This window comes from Poecilia mexicana, unplaced genomic scaffold (assembly GCF_051168715.1).
Source record: "Poecilia mexicana isolate PSO_F unplaced genomic scaffold, ASM5116871v1 scaffold_6, whole genome shotgun sequence".
NCBI lineage: Eukaryota > Metazoa > Chordata > Actinopteri > Cyprinodontiformes > Poeciliidae > Poecilia > Poecilia mexicana.
In genome coordinates, this window is record NW_028263375.1 from 12,748,440 (window position 1) to 12,768,535 (window position 20,096).

The 20,096-nt window shown below is 38.9% G+C and overlaps 4 protein-coding genes across 5 annotated transcripts; 2 read left to right on the plus strand and 2 right to left on the minus strand.

Moving 5' to 3' along the window:
* Positions 1-2,150: 2,150 nt before the first annotated feature.
* Positions 2,151-6,589, minus strand: tspan3a (tetraspanin 3a). The gene is made up of 7 exons (XM_015004427.2): positions 6,392-6,589; positions 4,681-4,872; positions 4,428-4,502; positions 3,923-4,024; positions 3,652-3,798; positions 3,482-3,565; positions 2,151-2,914 (listed from the first exon to the last, which is right to left on the minus strand). The coding sequence occupies exons 1-7, from the start codon at positions 6,455-6,457 to the stop codon at positions 2,822-2,824; spliced, it is 759 nt and encodes a 252-aa protein (XP_014859913.1). The 5' UTR covers positions 6,458-6,589; the 3' UTR covers positions 2,151-2,821.
* A 1,390-nt stretch (positions 6,590-7,979) lies between these two features.
* ch25hl1.2 (cholesterol 25-hydroxylase like 1, tandem duplicate 2) lies at positions 7,980-9,095 on the minus strand. The gene has a single exon (XM_015004414.2). It carries the CDS (start codon positions 8,811-8,813, stop codon positions 7,980-7,982), a length of 834 nt encoding a protein of 277 aa, XP_014859900.2. The 5' UTR covers positions 8,814-9,095.
* A 597-nt stretch (positions 9,096-9,692) lies between these two features.
* On the plus strand, positions 9,693-12,726 carry LOC106928295 (uncharacterized). Its single transcript, XM_015004439.2, has 5 exons — positions 9,693-10,002; positions 10,367-10,551; positions 10,795-10,905; positions 11,106-11,247; positions 11,362-12,726. Exons 1-5 carry the CDS (start codon positions 9,888-9,890, stop codon positions 11,709-11,711), a joined length of 903 nt encoding a protein of 300 aa, XP_014859925.2. The 5' UTR covers positions 9,693-9,887; the 3' UTR covers positions 11,712-12,726.
* Positions 12,727-14,239: 1,513 nt separating this feature from the next.
* Positions 14,240-18,836, plus strand: LOC106928291 (uncharacterized). 2 transcript variants are annotated; one of them, XM_088006266.1, is made up of 13 exons: positions 14,240-14,553; positions 15,115-15,252; positions 15,334-15,735; positions 15,889-15,948; positions 16,046-16,098; positions 16,181-16,325; positions 16,929-17,281; positions 17,375-17,603; positions 17,702-17,819; positions 18,024-18,135; positions 18,217-18,328; positions 18,453-18,565; positions 18,661-18,836. In XM_088006266.1, the coding sequence occupies exons 2-13, from the start codon at positions 15,124-15,126 to the stop codon at positions 18,728-18,730; spliced, it is 1,896 nt and encodes a 631-aa protein (XP_087862392.1). In that variant the 5' UTR covers positions 14,240-14,553; positions 15,115-15,123; the 3' UTR covers positions 18,731-18,836. The 2 variants fall into 2 exon arrangements, with proteins under 2 accessions (XP_087862392.1, XP_014859922.2); XM_015004436.2 differs by having other exon boundaries at positions 14,241-14,553; positions 15,115-15,735.
* The last annotated feature ends 1,260 nt before the right edge of the window (positions 18,837-20,096 follow it).

A 20,096-nucleotide genomic window follows, 5' to 3' on the forward strand; every position in this document is an offset into this window, starting at 1 on the left:
AGCGCGAGCGTCGTAGCCCTCATGTTGCGTTTAAAGGCAGCTCGGAAAAACAGGTTACAACATGTTAACAACGGATTAAACAGTTTTAACTGCTAATAAAAGTGACAGAGGACACAAATATGGGAAGTGTGGAAGCCTCTACTGCAGGGGTGTCAAACTCAATTTCACTGAGGGCCACTTCAGCATATTGGCCACCCTCAAAGGGCCACATTGACGGTACAAATCAGGAGTGCCCAGCTGCAGTCCTTCAGACTGCAACTTTTAGATGCATCCCTGCTAAAACAAACCCCAGGCAAAAGGTTGACTTCCCTCATTAGCAGCAACTCAGTTCTGTAGAGCCTTATAATGAGTAAATGATCCAGGTGTGTTAGAGAAGGAACGCATCTAAAGTTGCAGATGGTAGATCTGGAAAACTAGACTTGGGCACCCCTAGCATAAAATGTATGAAAATACAATGTTAAAAATAAATTAAACACCTCATATTGTTAAATAACTCTTTGGAGCTTCTGGTTAGGAAGCCCATTCAAAACCTTTGGTTGAAATGGAGCGTTAAATTCAAGTCTCCATTACAGACCAGAGAAAACTAAAGAGAATGCAACTTTGTGTTAATCCATTTGAGGAGCCGGCAGTTTATCTTGAGGAAATAAATGACGATGCAAAAGTTAATTAGACTGTAACATGCGCAGTGCGCTGCTCAACCACTGCGGAGGCAGTTACGCTACGCCACTGCGAAGAATTAAAAACCGCTGGGAGTAACTCATCCAGCGGATTTAACAAATGGAGCCTTCTGGGTTCACGTTACCCAGGAGAGCGGCGCTCTGGAGGAGCTGCAGACGTAACATCTGTCCGTTTCGGAGAAGCGAAAAAAAAAAAAAAATCCTTAAAGCGCACACCGGACCCCGCAGGGTAAAACACTCAGAGTTCAGTTGATCTGTTTGGATCAGACAGATCCAACTGACTGATGAATTAGCGCAGATTTTTCTGCAGATTTGAACTAGGAGGAAGTGTGTTCAGACCCCAGCGGGTGAAGTGATGCTAATTTAAGTGAAGTCGCTTAATTTAATTTATTAAAAGTTATTGGGGCCTCAGTCAGTGGTTTTTTTGTCACTACGGAGAAAAATGTAGATGCATTTATCTGCTTAATTTGTGATGGGATCTGGATTCACGGTGAATATTCACTAAACCGCATAAAATGCGGCTAAATAGCCGATGTTAATATGATTATAATTTCACGGATAAAAATAGTACAGGTCCAATTTTTTTTTTTTTTTTTTTTTTTTTTTTTATGTTGTCGGTCAAGATAACGGATAACAAAAAAAAGTCTAGCGCGACCTGCCGCCCTGACACCAACTCACACACATCTTCATTCAGTCTTACTTGTAGATCGATTTTTCTTTTCTTGGACGTTTTGATGTTAGCTTGTCGAAGTCTCAGTTTTATTCGCTGGTAAAATCAATAAGCAGCTTAAGGTGACTCTGCTGCTCTCTAGTGGCGAGAAGCCGTAATGTTGGCTGGTAACAACCGGAATGGATTATGGGAGATGTCGTTTGTCGTCAATTCGTGCTCAAAACCTATTTTAAGTCAATCATGGACCTATAAAACGCTGGGGGGCCACATAAAATGACATGGCGGGCCACATGTGGCCCGCGGGCCTTGAGTTTGACACATGTGCTCAACATGTGTCAAACATGTTGAGCACATGTATCAAATTGACATGTATCAAATTGACATAGGAATAATAGCCATTCTAAGGTAAAAACCCAGCGCAGACAGTGTTCATGTTTTGTTTTTTTTTTCATCCAGACGGCTTCCCGCGCCCCCCCTGCAATGACACGGCGCCCCACGTAGGGGGCGCGCCCCACAGTTTGGGAACCTCTGCATTAAGTGAATGGTACAATCTGTTAACTTTAAAAGATAATAGCTTAATTTTTAAAGGTTACGGTAAAAAGATATGGTCTTTTCCATATCTCCGTTGCATCCTGAAGAAATACTATTTTGAACTGAGTATCTTACAACTAGCTTGGGGACAATCTGAGAATTTTACAAACTGACATAACGGGGAAACACCAAAATCTTGACAGAGTAAAATTGCATAAGAAAAAGAGTAATGCTGTCATGCAGATGTCTGAACAAACCAGAAAGAGATATCATTTGTTCTCAACTTTTACTTAAACACATTATTTACATTCTTCAGTCTCATCATTGCTATATGAGACAATATGAATAAACCATATTGTAGTAGAGTACCTGGGACAGACAAACGGCTATGAGAGAAAAACAAAATCTATCTGAAAACCAATTAATACATCAAAGGTTAAATACATGTATTTCCTAAAATAAAGCTCACATAAGTTAAAGCCAGTTCTGTAAGAGCTCGCACACAAAACCATGCTGCTGAATCAGGAGATGGTGGTGTCCATTTTTTATGCCGTTAAAATTTAAAATAGAGTATTAGGCATCCGCAGAAAGCAGGAGCAAAGTAGAAATCTCCGTCTGTCATTCAAGTACATGATAGATTCAAAAATAGAAATAATGCAAACCACAATAAGGAAACTATCCTGTCTATACATAACTCGTGTTTTCAAAATTTGGTTTGGGTGAAAACAAACATAAACCTCAGATCCCACCAAAAAGGAGAAGTATTATGGGTAACTTTCAGAAGAGTTAAATAAAATGGACCAAATGTTTTTTTTATTTTTTTTGTATGATTAACTTTAACATACATTTACTTTTAGTGTATAAAGATAAAGCATGATCACAGGTTTTGCATCCTCTCACCAAAGATACATATTCAGAAAAATTGAGAAAAACGTTTCACTTTTTACGCTATGGTACCCCCGCTGATAAGAAGCTCGTAGGCAGGATCTCTGCTTCTGCGGCACAGCACGACACAGGCACACAGCATCCCCAACATCTGGAAAGATAAACAAACATTCCCACACTTTTATCAACCGATATATCCCATACTATTCCAGGTTCATCTTTTCCTATGTATTAGTTCTTTACATCCAATTTATTACATTAAATACTAAGTCGCACTATGGTTTTAGAGCAGCTGTTTCTACAATTGAAATACTTAAAATCGGGAAACTTTATGGTTCTAAAAAGTTATTTCAAAATGATATTGATTTATTTTTTTTTTCTTCTTCTTCCCCATTTTTCTAAGAGAGGGAGGAAAGTGGAAACAGGAGAAAGGAGAAGGGAAGGAAGGAGGGGGCGCAGGGGGAAGAGAAAGGAATACTAGATACCAGATATTGAATGATCACATGAAGGGGTATGCTGTCTAGATTAATATAACAAACTGAAAAGAGGATTGTGAAAGGTTATATCACTCTATGTGAACAGATGAGAAGCATTTTCTTCATGTTGTTTCTAAATAAAATTTTGTATAAAAAAAAATCAGGAAACTACAAAAATGGAGAGAGAGAAGGGGTGGACAAAAGGGACAAAATCAGGACACAAGGAAAGTAGAGCGAATTACCTGGATGGCAGCAAACGTCAGCGCAGTCCAGATGACATACATCATAATCTCCTGTAGCTTCTTCACAACCAGCGCTTCACAGCCCTACAAATACACACAAATTATGTTCAAACATACAAAACTACAAGTCCTTATTAAAAATAAATAAATAAAAAATTAAGCCTTTTTACTTCTTGGTAGAGGTCTTCAGGATGAGTAAGAGACCCTGTGCAACCTGCAATTTTGCAGCAACTGATGGGAACGCTGTTGTTTTTCGATTCTTTATACCAGTGTGTGTGCCGCCAGTCTGAGAAATTGTGGATGCCGCAGCACTGAAGCTGAAAATGAAAACAACAAAGTCGATAATGATGGCTGGAAACAGATGCACGGCTGGAGCAACACAAGGCCATCGCGGATGGCTTACAAATAAAACGTTTTTTTTTATTTTTTTATTTTATTTACCTGTCTCTGAACATAGTCAATGGCCCGGCTTTGGGCGTTGCTGTTCGTGCCATTGTACTCGTCATAAACTTTCATGATAGAAGTGTTGACTTCATCTTCAACCTGGAAACAATAAAGGAGGGTAAACATTACTGCTCTATTAGATACAAAAACAATATTTAACAGCCTCACAGCAAACATGAGCTGATGGGAGAAGGTGGAGGATTGCTTAAGGCTAAGTACACACACACATGCACACACAGACATTTGTCCACATGATAATGCTAAGACAATTGAGTCAAGCGCTTGCCAGACCGGTCCATATTGTGATGTCAAACCACACAGATGAAAGTCCACGATCCACTACCTCTGGTTTTTCTAGTCAACTCAGTCATCACACAGCAAGTAGCCTGCACCCTTTCCTGTGGTTCTCAATTTTATGGGTCAGCAATTTTGTTAGCAGGAACTAACTACCAGAAAAGATCGCCTGCGTCGCAAATTAGACAATTACATTTCTCTTTCTCACCTTCGCTCTGTAGACGTATCCGAGAACCACCACAGCCACTTCTGTCATGAAAACCAGCAGGAGAATGACGACAAACTGTGGATTGGATTTCAAGATTATAGGTACATGGATAGTAGACACCACTGTTCAAGTTACTTTTTCCAAATGTATTATTCACTGCTTGTGGCTCGACGTTTAACCAAACAGAATGAATTGGAAAAGAATTTTAGGTGAAATAAAACGTGCAACGTTGCAGTCGGACTGGTTTACTCACCGTGGTAAGTCCACAGTGGCTCTCTCTCACTGTCGCGCAGCATCCGATGAGTCCAATAAGGAAAAGCAGCGCGCCTACTGCTATGATGATGACTGCAGGGATCAGAGTGTAAACGTCCTCGAAGAAGTGATCGTAGTCATCGTAAGTGATGAATACATAGGCCCCAACATAGCAAAGGATGCCAGCAGCGGCCTGTGGGTAACCAGAAAATGTTACATTACATTTACTTTTAATTTTGCTGTCAACGCAAAAACCACCACAATGTAAAAAGCTTCAAAAACGTTTCACCTGGTTTTTCACCAGGTGAAACATGAACCCAAAACACTACTGTTTCATCACTATGCTTCAAAGCTGATGTCATGTTCTGAAACAATGCATTTTCTTGCCTCTTCTGCATATTAAATTTGTGCAATCTCTTTTTGATTGCTTTTGCTATCAGTACTTAAAGCATTTCTTCTAGGTTACCCTAACTGGAAGTTTTCTCTGGCTGTTGCTGCTGGAAAAACCAGTTCAGGGAAAACTTGTTGCTGCTTAAAACCTGCTTTGCTCGAGGGTGTATACGTTTACCAGCATAATGCTTAAATTCGTTTAACCTTAAATTGCCCTCATAACAAAAGGAAAGAAAAAAAATCTTCAACCACCCATTTTTTGAAAAACAACAAGCCTTTAAAATATTGGCTCCAAAAAACGCAGCAAGAGTTGCTCCTTATGTTACCAAACAACCGATATTTCATTCCAATATTTTAAGTGATTAATAAGAAATTGGAACCAAAAGAATATAAATAATTACAGAAAACAGAAACTGAGATCTACCAATTGATCAGAGATTGTAATTTAGAAAAAGGTTAAAATACTGGATTGTTGGTTTAGCTATCAGAACAATTTTAATTTTTTCCGTGTTTAATTGTCCTGAAATACAACTTAAGTAAACTATTCTACACTGTATAGTAGTGAGATTGTAATATTGTGTTTTTGCCTGCAATTGTAGCCAAAGTTACGTTTGTTTGTTTTTTAAGATACTTTTATTTGGACTCGTTTGTTATCCTCATACATTCCACAATTTTGAGGTCATGTAGTCAAATTATTGTTTTTATATCTATATTTGCTTTATTTTCTTTTATATGCAAAGAATAAAAAAAAAACTGGATCGTTTTGACTTAGCAGGCTCAGCTGATTATGTCTTGTACATTACTATGAAGCCATACACTACCTGTTACAAAAGCAATTTACTGTTCCCAATAAGTTATCTGTCTTCATTTAAACAACTCAACATGCACCTACCATTAAAACTACGTTTTATTCCCTGATTTGAGCTAACACAACTCTCCTGCCCTGAGTTTGCTATTTTTAGACCACTAGCAAACAATTTTGCTGCATCATTCTGTGGTCTGTTTTTATCTACACAGGATCCCCCACCCGTAGGAAGAGTAAAAGTCATACTACAACTGCAAACAAAGGCTCCTTTAACGCTAAAACTCAGCTAACAAATACAAAAACAATTAGCGGAAATTATACAGTATCATACCCTGCATTTTTGAAGTGGATTAGTTTCTACTGCTATTCTTTCTGTGAATCTTTCGTGAAACACAGATATCAGACATGTTGAAGCTGGCTGGGCAGCTGACTACAGACAAGCTAAGCTAATGGGGGGGGGGGTGCACTTTGTGTGACGCATGTATAATAATAACAATCAAAAAACCTGCAAACCTACCCAAAATATCAGGTTTAGGAAGACCAGGACCGTCTTCGAGGATGTAATTCCACACTGTCCCATCATTAATGCGGAGATTTAAAGCTGCTCCTGAGAGAAAACAACGAAGATTTTTACTCAAACATGTCCCTGCTTCTGCTGCTGCTGCTTCTGCTGTTGCTGCCTTCTCCGCCAGCCATATCCTAACTCTGCGCATACACGGACACACACAGGGAGGCGACACAGCGCCACCAACATCCGGAATACAAGCAGCGAGCGCTAAATAAATAATTTACCGAACCAACCCATATAATCTAAATTGTTATATTCAAGATAGGTTATTTGCAACAAAAAACATTTTTATCGCAAATTTGAGTAAAACAAAACAGATGCGTGAACTTTAAAAGGAGGTATTTTGCCGACATCTAGTGGCCAAATGGATACTGTTTTTTTCTTCCATTTTTTTGTACCTACTGGATAGACGACAGTGTTTAACAAATTTACGAAACTTTTTCTAATTTAATCTTGTTATTTACACAGTCTTCAGAGTAGTTTATTGAGATCGTATGTAAAAGAGAAACTATAAGTAATACACATTATTTGTGGAAAAATAATGTATAAATCATATAAAAAAGTGTGGCATGCTCACCTGAAGCCACATTATGTGTAGAAGCCACCTTTGTGTTGCTTAATGGTACTCTATTCCGTGTTAGAGAACATTCATGATTAATCAACATCATTTGTCGGATGGAGCAAGACAAAAAATCTGCTGAAGGCTGGAAAAGAATTGAAAATGAGGAGCAAGTTTACCTTAAGCACTACAACTCTAGATCAAAACATATTCATGTATTAGAACATGAGGCCCAAAGACCAGAGATCAATCCAGTCGAGAATCTGTGGAAATACTTGAAAATCACTGTTTATAAGTGTTCTCAATCTGATCCAAATGACACTGAGCTATTTTTCAAAGATGAATGGGTAAGCATTTCATGGTCTAGCAATGCTGTAAGACACACCTGTGCATTTACAGCAAAAAAATGGCTCGACAACATTTTGATTGAGGGAGGTTGACCACAAATGCATGTCACATTTTTCAGTTGTTTTTTTTAAAAAGCATGTCTTATTTTTATTTCTTTTCACAACTACTTTGTGTCAGTCTATAATATATAATTCTCAGATAAGTTACACAGATGAATGTTTTTGTAACCTAATGAAGAAATGTGGAAAACCTCACAGACTGTCTCAATGACCAGCATAGTGTTAAGCAATCTGTCTATTTTGGTCATTTTTATTATAATAATTGAAGTTGGTACACAGTTTTCAAGGTAGTCGAAAAAATGATATCTTCTATTTAAATGATCTTAAATTTTTGTAGACAAATTTGAGATTCATGATTAATTTAGACCACACATATTGTGACAAATGCTTTTATTGGAGTTTGTTACATAAGCATACTTACTGGATATTGAAACACACTCAAGAATTTGATGCATTTTCAATAAAGCAGCTCACTAACTTTATGCATCTGTTTATGTGTTTTTATAACAAAAATGTCATGCACAGCCATACTATAGCACAAGCCTGTAATACAACTGCTGTCAAATACATGCTATTTCATAGCATTACAGAAGCTGAAGTCGGCATGTGTGCCAAATATTCTGTCCCAGTGACTGAAGTGAGGTGCAAAATTAGTATTGGGTTTCTGATGGTGCACATCATGCTTGCTGGGTCCTCCGTACATGCCAAACGGAATCAGGCGAGATGTGGACCAGGGGAAATCATAGCCACAGTGATCCTCCACCGAAACATACACGTGCACTATCATGAAAGCCCATGTGGTGAGTAGATGAGATTTCAGGATGACAGGATTTAGAGTGGTCCAAAAACCCACTGTGACCAGCTCCCAGCCACCCAGACACTGGGTGGCAAGAGCAAAGGGAGAGGAGTACTTGTGGTGAATGGCATGAAAGGTGACGTACAGCCAGCGGATCCTATGATGGAGCAGGTGCCAAATAAAGTACTGGAAGTCAAAGAGAAGGAGGTTGCCTATCACCCCGGCAATCAGCTCTAGCAGTTTGGGAGCCTGGTCCGGGAGGTCCACCGGTGGTCTCCATAACCACTGAGCCACTGAAGCAGGGAGCACGAGAAACACATGGTTGTACAAGGTGACACCGGCACAGTGGAGCAATGTAGAGGCTGTCGGCCGGTGGCTAGGTTGTATCTTGAACTGTTGCACCCATGGCCATCTATTCCCCATGATGTCACAAGCAAGATAAGGAATGCAGAAGATGAAATACGAAGACACGGTTAGCACAATGGGGAAGAGTGGGGATCTCACATAGTCCCGGTAGTTTAGCCTCAGGGTGTCCCACAGAGGTTGCAGGAGAGAGTTTTGTCCCAAGTAATTTGTCCAGATATCCATGGTGTTATCTGCAAAAGCCATCCTTGGAGCAAATCAGAGGCAGTTTTTTTGATGACTGAAGATGCTGCAGTCAGACACAGCAGCTTTGCTGAACACTTCAGCCCATGAGTGTCTGCCTATGCTCCGCTCTCAGCGTGGGTGGCATCGAGTATCAAACAGATCCGAGAAATTATTCATGCACCCTGGTTAACTGGTAACTTAAAGCGCACTGTTCACATGTTGTAGTACTCATTATGGAGAATTGTTTCAAATTGAGAAAAAAAACAACAACAAACAAAACAAAACAAAAATAACTAAATTCTCAAAATCTCTGCTAGTGGTGTATCACTATTTAAGAACCAAGGCAGAAAGGAGAGGTACCTTTTAAAGGATAAGCAAATTTTTTTCCCCCTAACAATTAAGAAAATGCCTTCATACTGTGCTTCTGGAAAATGCAAAGTCTAAAGATTCAATTTAACACAGGGTCTTGTGCAAGCAAAATAATCAACATGTTTTAGAGTTATTTTGTTATAAACCAGCACAAAGTTGTACAAGAATTCATGGGTGTCAATATTTTTTGTGTTTCTTTGTGTTTCCCCCCCACTCCACTCTTTTTAAATAATCTTTTTACAAATAACAGGTTTATTAGTGTGAAGTGTTCTTTTTTTCCTCTTTTTTAACTGGTCAGGAAAACTTAATTACAGTTTAACTATATATAGATATTTGGTTTAATTCTTTTTTTGCAGAATATACCATGCTATAGAAAACTTTTATATATATATATATATATATATATATATATATATATATATATATATATATATATATATATATATATATATAAATAAACCTGCCAAATAAACCTTGAACCTCCCTGCTGCAGAGGGCGACAAACTGTTAATTCATCCTATCACAGACACATCCGGACCCAACACGCCACAGCTTTGTTTTGGTTCCAGCACGGATCCATTTTTCCATTACGAGGTGGGAGTCATATTGGATCAGCGGGACGGATGGGACGCAGTTATTGGTTCTCGTGTTATTCACGGACGCTTTGAGGCGATCTGTCGTGTTCTTATTTCGCTGCATGTATTCCTATGCGGGTTAAATACTCAGATGGCGAGCCAACTCGAACGCTCTGCAGATGTGGACGCTTTGGTCAAGAGACTGGAGAAGGAGTCTCTGACTAAGTTTGTCACTTTTTCTGTGGACCGACATTACAATGACAAAGGTATAGGAAGATATTCTTCCTGTAAGATTCTTTAAAGACAAATAAATAATGTTACCAAGAATGACATTATTTCCGTTTTTTTTTTTTTTTTGCCAAAATACTTGAGTTGCCATATTTAAAGGAACAATGTTTGTTTATTTGTTTGCTTATTTTTTTTTACTAACCAATGTACATTGTGGATAAAAACAGCTGGATAGAAAAGTGTAGGTTTCCACTTTGAAAAAGTTTTTCAAAAAGCACATTGAACAGAAAAAAAATATTATGCTGTGTGTGTCTGAATGGTTGATGACATCACAAAAGGCACAAGAGTCAAGCCCGTCAGCTGCTCATCGTAAACGTTATGATTGTGATTGCTGATCCACAGATTGGCAGCCTTTACCTGTGAACCGGGTCCACTGGCAGTGGGCCGGCGGTTCTGGGATGCCTTCGATTGAATTCACCGGAATCCCTTTCATGTTTGTGGGCTCCAAAAGGCTTGTCTGCCATCAAGGCAAAGATCTTGCTGCGGCCCAGAAGAGGAAGTATTTTGAAGAAAAAACTAGAAAGATGGTAAGTTTACACCAACACACAAAGACATTGATGCATTGAAACAAGAGACATATCAGAGGAACACAGAAGAAACAATATCTTGAAAGATGCAAGTATTGATAGTACTATTGTGGGTTTTAAAGTTATGGTTCGATACACTTCAGTCCAGAAGGATATACCAATAAGTCAGTTGATAATACTCTATCATCAACTGACTTGTTGGTAGCTTTTGAATTAAGTTCAGAATTTCTTCACATTACACAGCTAGAAGACCACAGCCTTGGCTGCCCGAAAACCCGTCGGCCATCTACAAAAAAGGTGGGATGTCCAGCAGCCATATCAATCAGCAAGATTGCAACATTCCCTAAGTTCAAGGTTGGTGTAGTCTAATAAAAAACTAAGTGCTGGTTTATTTATTTATTTATTTATTTTTTTGGTTTTCGTTGTACGATCTGGCGGTTAAACCAGATAACCCATTGCCCTCTCTAGTTTACAGGATTTAAAATGTACAAAAAGTAAATTTTTTAGCTAAATTCTTCTTTGCCTTCCTCCTTGTCTTGATTTTCTCATGTTAGGTGGTGGACAGTGCAGAAAGGAGTAAGAAGGCAGCTTCAAAAATGCTAAGAATGGCCCTGGAGAGGGACCCGGTCATTTGGGAAACACGCTATGCGGTCCTACATTCGAACGAGCATGCGGGACATGCAGATGGGAGAAATGGTAAGAAAGTATTTAAAAAAAAAAATAAAAATTTGCACAAATATTTTTGAGATTAAAGTTTTATTTAGACAAAAATAAATAAATGAACTGTGGTTCCCTTTCTTGTCCTTAAAGAAGGAGATGCGACCTCACGATCTGGCATGATGTCATGCAAACGAGCAAGGAAGTCAGATCTGAGAAGGAAATGCGTCAAACTCACCAAACAACTCCTGGACAGCTTGAACTCTATTGAGGACTATCATATGCTTGAGGAGGTTTCACAAGTTTTAAGCACCCTGCTGAAAGACTTAGCTCGTCTGAACAGCAAGATGGAGGGAAAGTCTCTTCATCCTGAAGCCAAGAACTCTAGAGCTTTATCTGAAGTTCCAGCCCATTTGTCACGGAGGGACCCCGAGGGACCTGAATCTGCACACAGTGATTGTTTAGGAGCTCGGGCAGCCAGTGACCAGGAACTCACCAGTTAAACATCCCAATTTAACATTTCCAGACTTTTAAAGCTTTTTGTTTTGCTTTTGTTTGGTGTTCCTGTTACCTGGAGTTAATGACTCCACTGCCTGTCTGTAGGATGTCCTCATATGTGCACATTTTGTGAGATTGGTTTACGTTTTTGTCTTAGCACAGGTGTGTTTACAGGGTAAGATTTTGCAACTTTGTTACTTAGAAATGTGATTTTTTTTAATAACAAACATATTAGTTTGTGCAAAGTGGCTAAATTGGTCCTTTTACATTTCTGAAAAAAATCTTGGATTTTTCTTTTTTTTAAAGGAAAAGCACTGTGTATTTTGGTTAGTAATATTAGTAATTATTAGTTTAGTCTACTGATAGTACTAACTGTCCATGGACCAATTTAGTCTATTATTTTTTGCCAAAGAATAAACTCTGAACTCTATAAAAAGTCACTGGACTCTTTAAAATGCTAGGAAATTTTGAAATAAAATTGTTATTTTGTCCTTTATCTGGATAATGAACAATGCATATGACCAAACCAGCCCAGAAATGGTTCACCTGACATAAAATGACTCTTTGCAATACTGTGGAAATTGATCTAAAGATTATATCCCTTCGACCTTGTGCAACCTGAGTGCTCGCCCTTGAAAACAATAAGGTGACCTTGTCAGAAATAATGGTGTGCCCTATGTTTCACTTAATGACGGCTGGAGATAGACATTAGCTTCCCCCCTGAGCAGGGATAATGTGCTCAAAGAAAATTTGGAATTTTGCCAGTAAAATTTTGTAGCAATCTTTTTTTTTTTTTTTTTTTTTAAATGTTTTTTGAAAATCTTCAGCAAGGCTGTTCAGTTGACCTATAATTATGTTTGCTTTTAAAGATTTCTTTTAAGAATATAAGCTTTAATTCTTGCGTTTATTGATTTTTTAAAAGGCAAGTTGTTCTTGTTACAGAAACTTTATTTCAAAATCTATTTTAGTCATCTGGATAGTCACATAACCAAAAGTGTCAATAAATACATTTTTATTTCATCATGAGTTTCATTTCCATTCATTTGATGCATTGATGAAATTATCCTTTAACAGAGCTGCTCAGAACTCACTTATGCCTGTCTCCAGACAGCTCAGCAGAGGTTTAAGACCCTAAAACAAGGTAATAGCCCCACTTGGATTTCCAACCAAACTTATGTAATATTGATTAAAAAGCTGCTCAGTGATGCAAAAACTTAAAGGATTAGTGTTAGTGCCTGTTCAGACCGTGATTATGTTTACTGAAGCTTATCAGAACAAGAAGGGCTGTGATTTCTCTTCTTATTTTTTGTAGTTCAAAGCCCTACTCATTATACTAGGCTAAGAGGGGTGAAAAAAAAAGAAAATACAGCTCATAATGATTAACACTACCATCATGTTTAATCCTATTGTGTATCACCACTGCTTTGTTTAGCAATTTATGTTTTGATATATTAGATTTAATTAGCTTTTATTAAGTTATATACTACTGAATATAGAATTGGGTGTCTTCATATCGATTATGTACACCCCCTGCATATTCTTTTACCACTATGTGGCGCCAAAGTATTATACAGACCTGTCATTCACCTGAGTAAAACTATCACTATTTATTTTGTTTGAATGCTCAGAGAGAATGTTGAATTGTATTTTAGATAATGTTAAATTAAACAAACTAACTTGATATAAATTATACTGATTTTTTTTTTTTAATTAAGCATTTTTACTTTTTTGGCAGACAGTAACACTCTGCAACGGAGCCAGAAATATTGCTTTCAGACCCTGTGACCTGACCTGCAGACAAACAAAAAAGAGTTTAGCTGCAAGCACTGCCACTGCAAGCTCAGCACCTATGGGCTTCCAAGAACTGAGGATATTCCAACTCATGAGTCAAACAAAATAGGTCAGAGCCCAGTTCTCCATGTTTTCCAGGTGAATCAGCAATGGCCTCAACAAAGCTGCCCCAGTTGGCTTTCAAACTAGTCTAGCACAACATTAAAAAAAGGAAACAAGACAAAAACACTCCACAGATCTATTCGGTGTCCACGTCATGGACACATTTACACACATATGGGGAAGTATCAGGTATTGGCCAAAACTATAATAATTAAAGCAAATCTTTAAAGGGGATGCTGAAGTGTAGGATTAGGTTGTGAGATGCTGCTCTGCAGTATTTTGCTAAACAAGCTAAAATCGAAATTACTAATCTGGTAATGATATAAACTGAAAAAGCAGCTATTAAATGCAGCTGTTTTAATTGGAGTAGGAAGACATCAGACTCCTTAGTGGGTTCATCAATAAATAAAACGTTACTTTTTCAAAGACATAAAATAAGTTTTAGAATCCAGATGTTTATGAGGGTTCGCCATGAAAAAAAACTGCATGAGGATAAAGTTGAACTGCTTCCTTTAAAAAATATTAAGTGCAGAAAAAGAAGTTTACGTGAGACAGCAACACATGTGGATTGAGGATCTGACAACTTAGAAATTGTCATGTTTTCATCTTCCGGGACACTAGGCGGCGATAGAGTCTCAGGTTACAACGCAAGTAAAGACGGTTCTTCTTGGCACCCACAGTAGAAGATAATCATTTACACTTGGTGGAAGGCGTTTCACTAAGTGTACCTGTTGAACTGCAGGTGAAAAGTCACGGAAGCGGCAAGAACAAAAGAATATACTTCTACAAGAGGAGTGCCAGCCAATCGCTAAAGAAGAAGAAAGGGCGTCATGTAGAGTTAACTGTGTAGTTAGCTGACAGTTGCTAAAGTCCACTTTTATCCTAAAGCTCTAAAATACTGCGGAGCTTGTCTTACTCCGAAAAAGTGTTTCACTGCATCTAAGTGGATCTGAGGTAAGGCTACATTCCCACAAAAACATCATTTTCGTGAATTAACTCACTGAAACACTTGTCCAATAACCGTGAGTGAACGAAGTTATTTTAGTTTACGCTAATGCTAAAATTAGATGATCTGGCAATCATTTTATCTTCTAGATTAAAAATCACGAAGAAACATATCTTTAATTGCTCAATATCACAACCATGTGAAATAAAATGGTTGCACACTAAATATCCCACAAATATATAGGGGGGAAAAAAGAAATTAACTGTTTTGATATTTTACTTATTCTTTATTTTTCTTCGGTTTTAAACTGTTATTCATTTGCATATTTCTATTTTAAAAAGCATGTTTTTAATCTGTCTCTCTAAGAATTTCCATCATTGTTTTAGTGGAAAAAAATATTTGATATATTTTTTAAAAATATATTTTTAATTTAATAAAAGGAGTGTTGACAATTTTTTCTGTGAGAGCACTGCTTTAATATTAAAATGTCTAATTATTGCTGTTGCTTCACTAGAGAAACTACTACGTGTCAATTATTTGAAAAACAGAAACTGTGTACTTTCCCTCAGGTTTTAACAATGGAGAATGAGGGAGAAGTGAAAACTGAAGAGGAAAAAGCTGAGTCATTTCCACAAACACAGCAGCTGTGCCGCTTCTTCTCCCAAGGACGGCACTGTCATTTTGGCAAGAGGTGTAGATTTCTGCATGTAAGAGAAGATGAAAAAGATCATGAAAAGAAAAGTTTTGAGTCACCCAGCCAGCCTGATTTTACTCCCTCAAACTCTCAGGACAGTGGTCAACTTGAGGGAGACAATTCGGCACTTGCCCACAACCCAAAGTTTGCCCCAGGCTCTGCCCGCCGCCCTTGCCGCTACTTTCTCTCTGGACATTGCACCATGGAGGACAGATGTCGCTTCTGGCACCCGCCACAGTTACCTCCATTGGACGACCCATCTGTTACTGCTATTCGGAGTAAATCCACACCCCGCCATCCTCCGGAGCCCCATCCCGGTGGCCTGCAGGAGGTGAAGTTGTGCGAAATGACCGAGGACACGGCCAAGCAGCTGCGAGACACGGAGATCAGGCAGCTGAAGAAGCGTTTCCCCAAAGATCAACTGATCATTCAGGAGAGAAGTGACGGCAAACTGACATATTACAGGGCTTCTGTAGAGGCCACGGATCCAGACTGGGTAACAGTCTTGTTGTTCATTAAAAACATTATCTTTATAGTTTATCCCGGTACATTTTATTATTGTTAATGAACAAACATGAGTTGCGGTACTGGATCTATATCCAGCCTGTTGAAACAAGTGATTTGATCATTTGTTTTCGCGTTATTACAGCCTTTTGATCTAAAAGAAGTTGACATTATGGTTAGCTTCCCAGACAACTATCCCCTTGAGGTAAAGAACACAGTTTTACCTCTAAGAAAACATGACACAATATCATGTTAACTACCTGACATGCAATAAACACCTCTTGATCTTTATATTTCCACAGATTTTCACATTAGAGATCCCACTGGACCAGAACTTGCCTTCAGTCATGGCAAAGTAGATTTTTTTTTTTTTTGCACATACAGTTAAGTGTTGCCTGTAATATTACAGGCATTTCTGTACATGTTTGGCTGTGCAGGCATGTGCAGGAAGCATCTCTGGAGTGGCTTCAGGCTAAGCATGCTACCAATCAGCTGCTGGGAAAGGTGGAGCTGCTGTTTCGTCCTTTTCTTCGCTGGCTGGATCGGAGCTTGGAGAGGCTGTTCACCGAAGGAGCCAGACAGGTGAGGCTGAAGTCTACAAGGGAAAATTCAGTAAAAATGAATGAAAATAATTATTTTTGACGTCTAGATACATATGAAAAAGGACAATTAAACATGGAAAGAAGAAAAATTCATGAATTTGTTTTATTTCTTCTTTTTTTTTAATTGAGCTAATAGTTTGTGTTTTTTTTTTACAAGTGTTATTATTTCAAGCCTGACCTCTAAAGAAATAGCTGAAAGTTGGTCATTATAAATATGGGAATCATAAAATAGTTTTTAAAAATACTAGAAATTAGTCCCATGAATTGAACCTTGGATTATTTAGATAAAAGAATATTCAGGATTGAATGGTCCAGCCTAAGTGCACATAGGCGACTTGCAAAAGAGATTGGAAAAATATTTTCAGTCTCTAGATTTGCAAAACTGTCAGAGACATCCACTGATTGCCTGCAGCATTTTTATAGATTAACAAAAAAACTTTAGAAAAGGTTGTATTTGGAGGAAATCTGACTGCCATGATAGAGGGTCAGCTCTCCTTTCCTTTGTAATTCTTCTTGAAGAGTTTACTGCAGAACTTGATCAAAATACAGTTCATCAATCCTTGTTGTTTTGCCTCTGTTCCAGTTTAAGAAAGACATTGATTTAGAAAAAGCTGGCCTGCAGTTTATAACGTACCAGGAACTCCAGATTTCGGTGACTGAAACCTCCGACCCGGCTTCTGGTGTCGCCGGTGACGAGGACGCCCGCAACTCGACTGAAAAGACAGAAGATGGGGACTCCGAGGAAGAAGAGCACCAGAAGCCCATACAGAGTGACGAAGGTCAGCTGCTGGAGGAAGATGCGAGCCATCTGGTGGAGAACATCAGAATCAGCGATCCCCGCAGAGGCACCGAGGTCAAGTTGCTGGGCCTCAGGCTGGGGGAAAACACTGCCACCGTTACTGCCCAACGGATTACTGTTTGTCTGCAGTGTAACAGGTCATTTATCCGAACACACAAAAATGATTTCTTTCCTTTTGATCTGATTCTGAGAGTGGAACCTGACCAGTCGCTGCTTTTTGTTGGCTTCAGGTGCAAGGTGACTGCAGATCTGACTCTTACTGGAAGGACAGCCTGCTCGGCTCAGTGTGACAAGTGTGATGCGGGCATAAATGCTGCATTCAGGCCCTGCATGATCCACCATTACAGCGACGTCCTGGGATACCTGGACCTTCAAAACGCCACCGCCTCTGACCTTGTACTTCAGGACTGCGACCTGACTGTGGGATGCCTCAGCTGCTCTCAGGAGATCCCGGTGGAGGTGATGAACATCAGAAAAGGCCATCGAAGAAGGGCGGAGTATATATAATGTACTTAACTTCTTTTCTCTCTTTCTTTTTATTTATTTATTTTTATTAGAGCGTTTTTTATGGACAAACGAAGGAGTTCAACTGTGAGAACTGCCACAGCAAACTCAGCATCTTGGCTGAGAGCACGAGGTTCCAGTACATTCAGCCTCGCTCCTCCAGCAAAACAGGTCAGAGCCCACTTTGCTTTCACATGGATCAGCAAAAGGTTCATAATCTTACAACAAGAAGGCTGCCCCAGTTGGATTTCCAACCAAACTTACATAATGTTGTTCAAAAAGCCGCTCAGCGTGTGGAAAAACCTAAAGTATTAGCATTAGTATGCTTCCAGACCGCCGTTAACTTCCGCTGCACCCAATTATTCCTCCCCGCAGGTCCGAGTGGCGTCAGCTACAAAACAATAAGAGATCCGGCAGTCCAGAATGGGAAGCCGCTGCCGGATAAAGGAACGTGTAAACATTTCAAGCAGAGCCATCGCTGGCTCAGGTATCGTCCCTATAGTGACCCTTATTTAACGTTGCTATCGATGTCGCAGCCCTGGAAACAATCTCCCCCTCATATCGCCAGGTTTCCCTGCTGTGGTCGGGCTTATGCCTGTGATGTGTGCCATGATGAGAATCAGGACCATCCCATGGAACTCGCCACCAGGATGATCTGTGGATTTTGTGCCAAAGAGCAGGTGGAGGATACATTTTCATTCAATTAGTTTTAAAGATGAAACAACAACAACAAGCTGTTTGTTTTGAAGATCTGCTGTTTTTTTTTTTTTTTTTAAATCGAGTTTCCGCTGTTTGACGTTGCAGCCGTTCGGTAACGGAAAGCCTTGCGTCAGCTGTGGGAGCATGATGACGAGAGGCACGCGCACCAGCCACTGGGAGGGAGGGCTGGGATGCAGAAATAAAGTCAAAATGAGCAGGTACAACTCCACATGGCATAAACTGACATCTTTGGCAAAGTTCAGTACCAGGATGGATGATGGTGCCTAAAAGATTTGCTCTCTTCTCTCTGTAGAAATGATCGACAAAAACACACCAACACCAACAAAACGGTTTCAAGGAAGGCGGCCAGCGAGAAGAAGTAAAGAAGAACCTTTTTGCTATTGTTGTGAATAAATGGCATAATTCATAAACCACAACGATCTCAACTATTTTGATCTCTTCTCAAAATAAATCACGTTCTATTGATTATTCCATGTGTTTTTTGTTTTTCCTTATCTCTTTTGAAACTTCATCCAGAGAAACATTCTACACCTGTGATGGAATCACAACTCTAAGGCCAAGCTTAACATCTGGGTCCACTGATAAGAGAGTCTTTGATCTATTACTAGTGAGATTACAACCCACGAGTTTAAAAAAGAAATTGAAATCTCGGCAGGAAACGAAGCTGATTTTAACCACAAGTTTCATTGTTTCATTCACCCTTATAAACCATCTTTGGAAGCAATTAGTCCAAGTTGTCTCAAGCCATGACATGGACTTCTATGAAAAAGATGTTGCTTTCTTGGTACGAAATACAATGTACAGATTTATTTTTTTGTATTTTACATTGAGTTAAGCAGCTTAAATTACTTAATAGAAGGAAACAAATCCAATCCGACTTACTAAAGTAGAAACTGAGGTGATGTGTGCTGATAAAATATTTTAAAGTTAGGGTTGTCAATTCAACCTCCCTAATTTTGTTGCTTTAGATGGTTTTTATTTCTAGTTTGCATTTTGTTGGAGGAGATTAGGTGGGTGCATAAAATCTAATTATAGATGTATTATAAAAATAAGCAGCATTTGGGTGATGCACAGGGTTGGTCATATCCAGAGTTGGGTAGAGTAGCCAAAAATCATACTCCAGTATAAAAGTCACACTACTTCAGCATATTTTACTAAAAGTAAAAAGTAGCCATCTAAGAAATGAATCAAGTCAAAGTATTTCAGAAAAAGGCTAAATACTGAGTAACTGATCATAACATTGAATTTAATATTATGCCATCAGACAAAACTATAGACGTCTGTACATATTCCGGTATTTTAAAGGCTAAGGCGAGAAAACAACACAAATGTTTAAATAATTACAAAATAAATTCTTGCTCTTTTTTCAGTATAAAACTTATCTCACTAATACTTAGCAGGTCCTGCACAATTATTTGCTGCTCCCCATTTCCTTTGCTAGACGATGACATGAAGCCAGCAGGGGATTTTGAACGTCTGTCTGCTTCCTGATTGTTTAAAACTGGGTTATGTAGCAAACAGTTACTCAGACCGCCCAAGTCACTCTGCCAAACAATGCTTAGTACGGGATACTGTAATATTGCAAACTGACCAAGTCAAAAGAGCTGACCCTAATCTCCGAGTGACTGCGAAAGCAAACAGCACATTTCAGGAAACCCACCAACATGAATGGGTTCATGCTGTTCCGTTGGGAGGAATGTGCTGCATTCCTCCAAGCTAATATGGAGG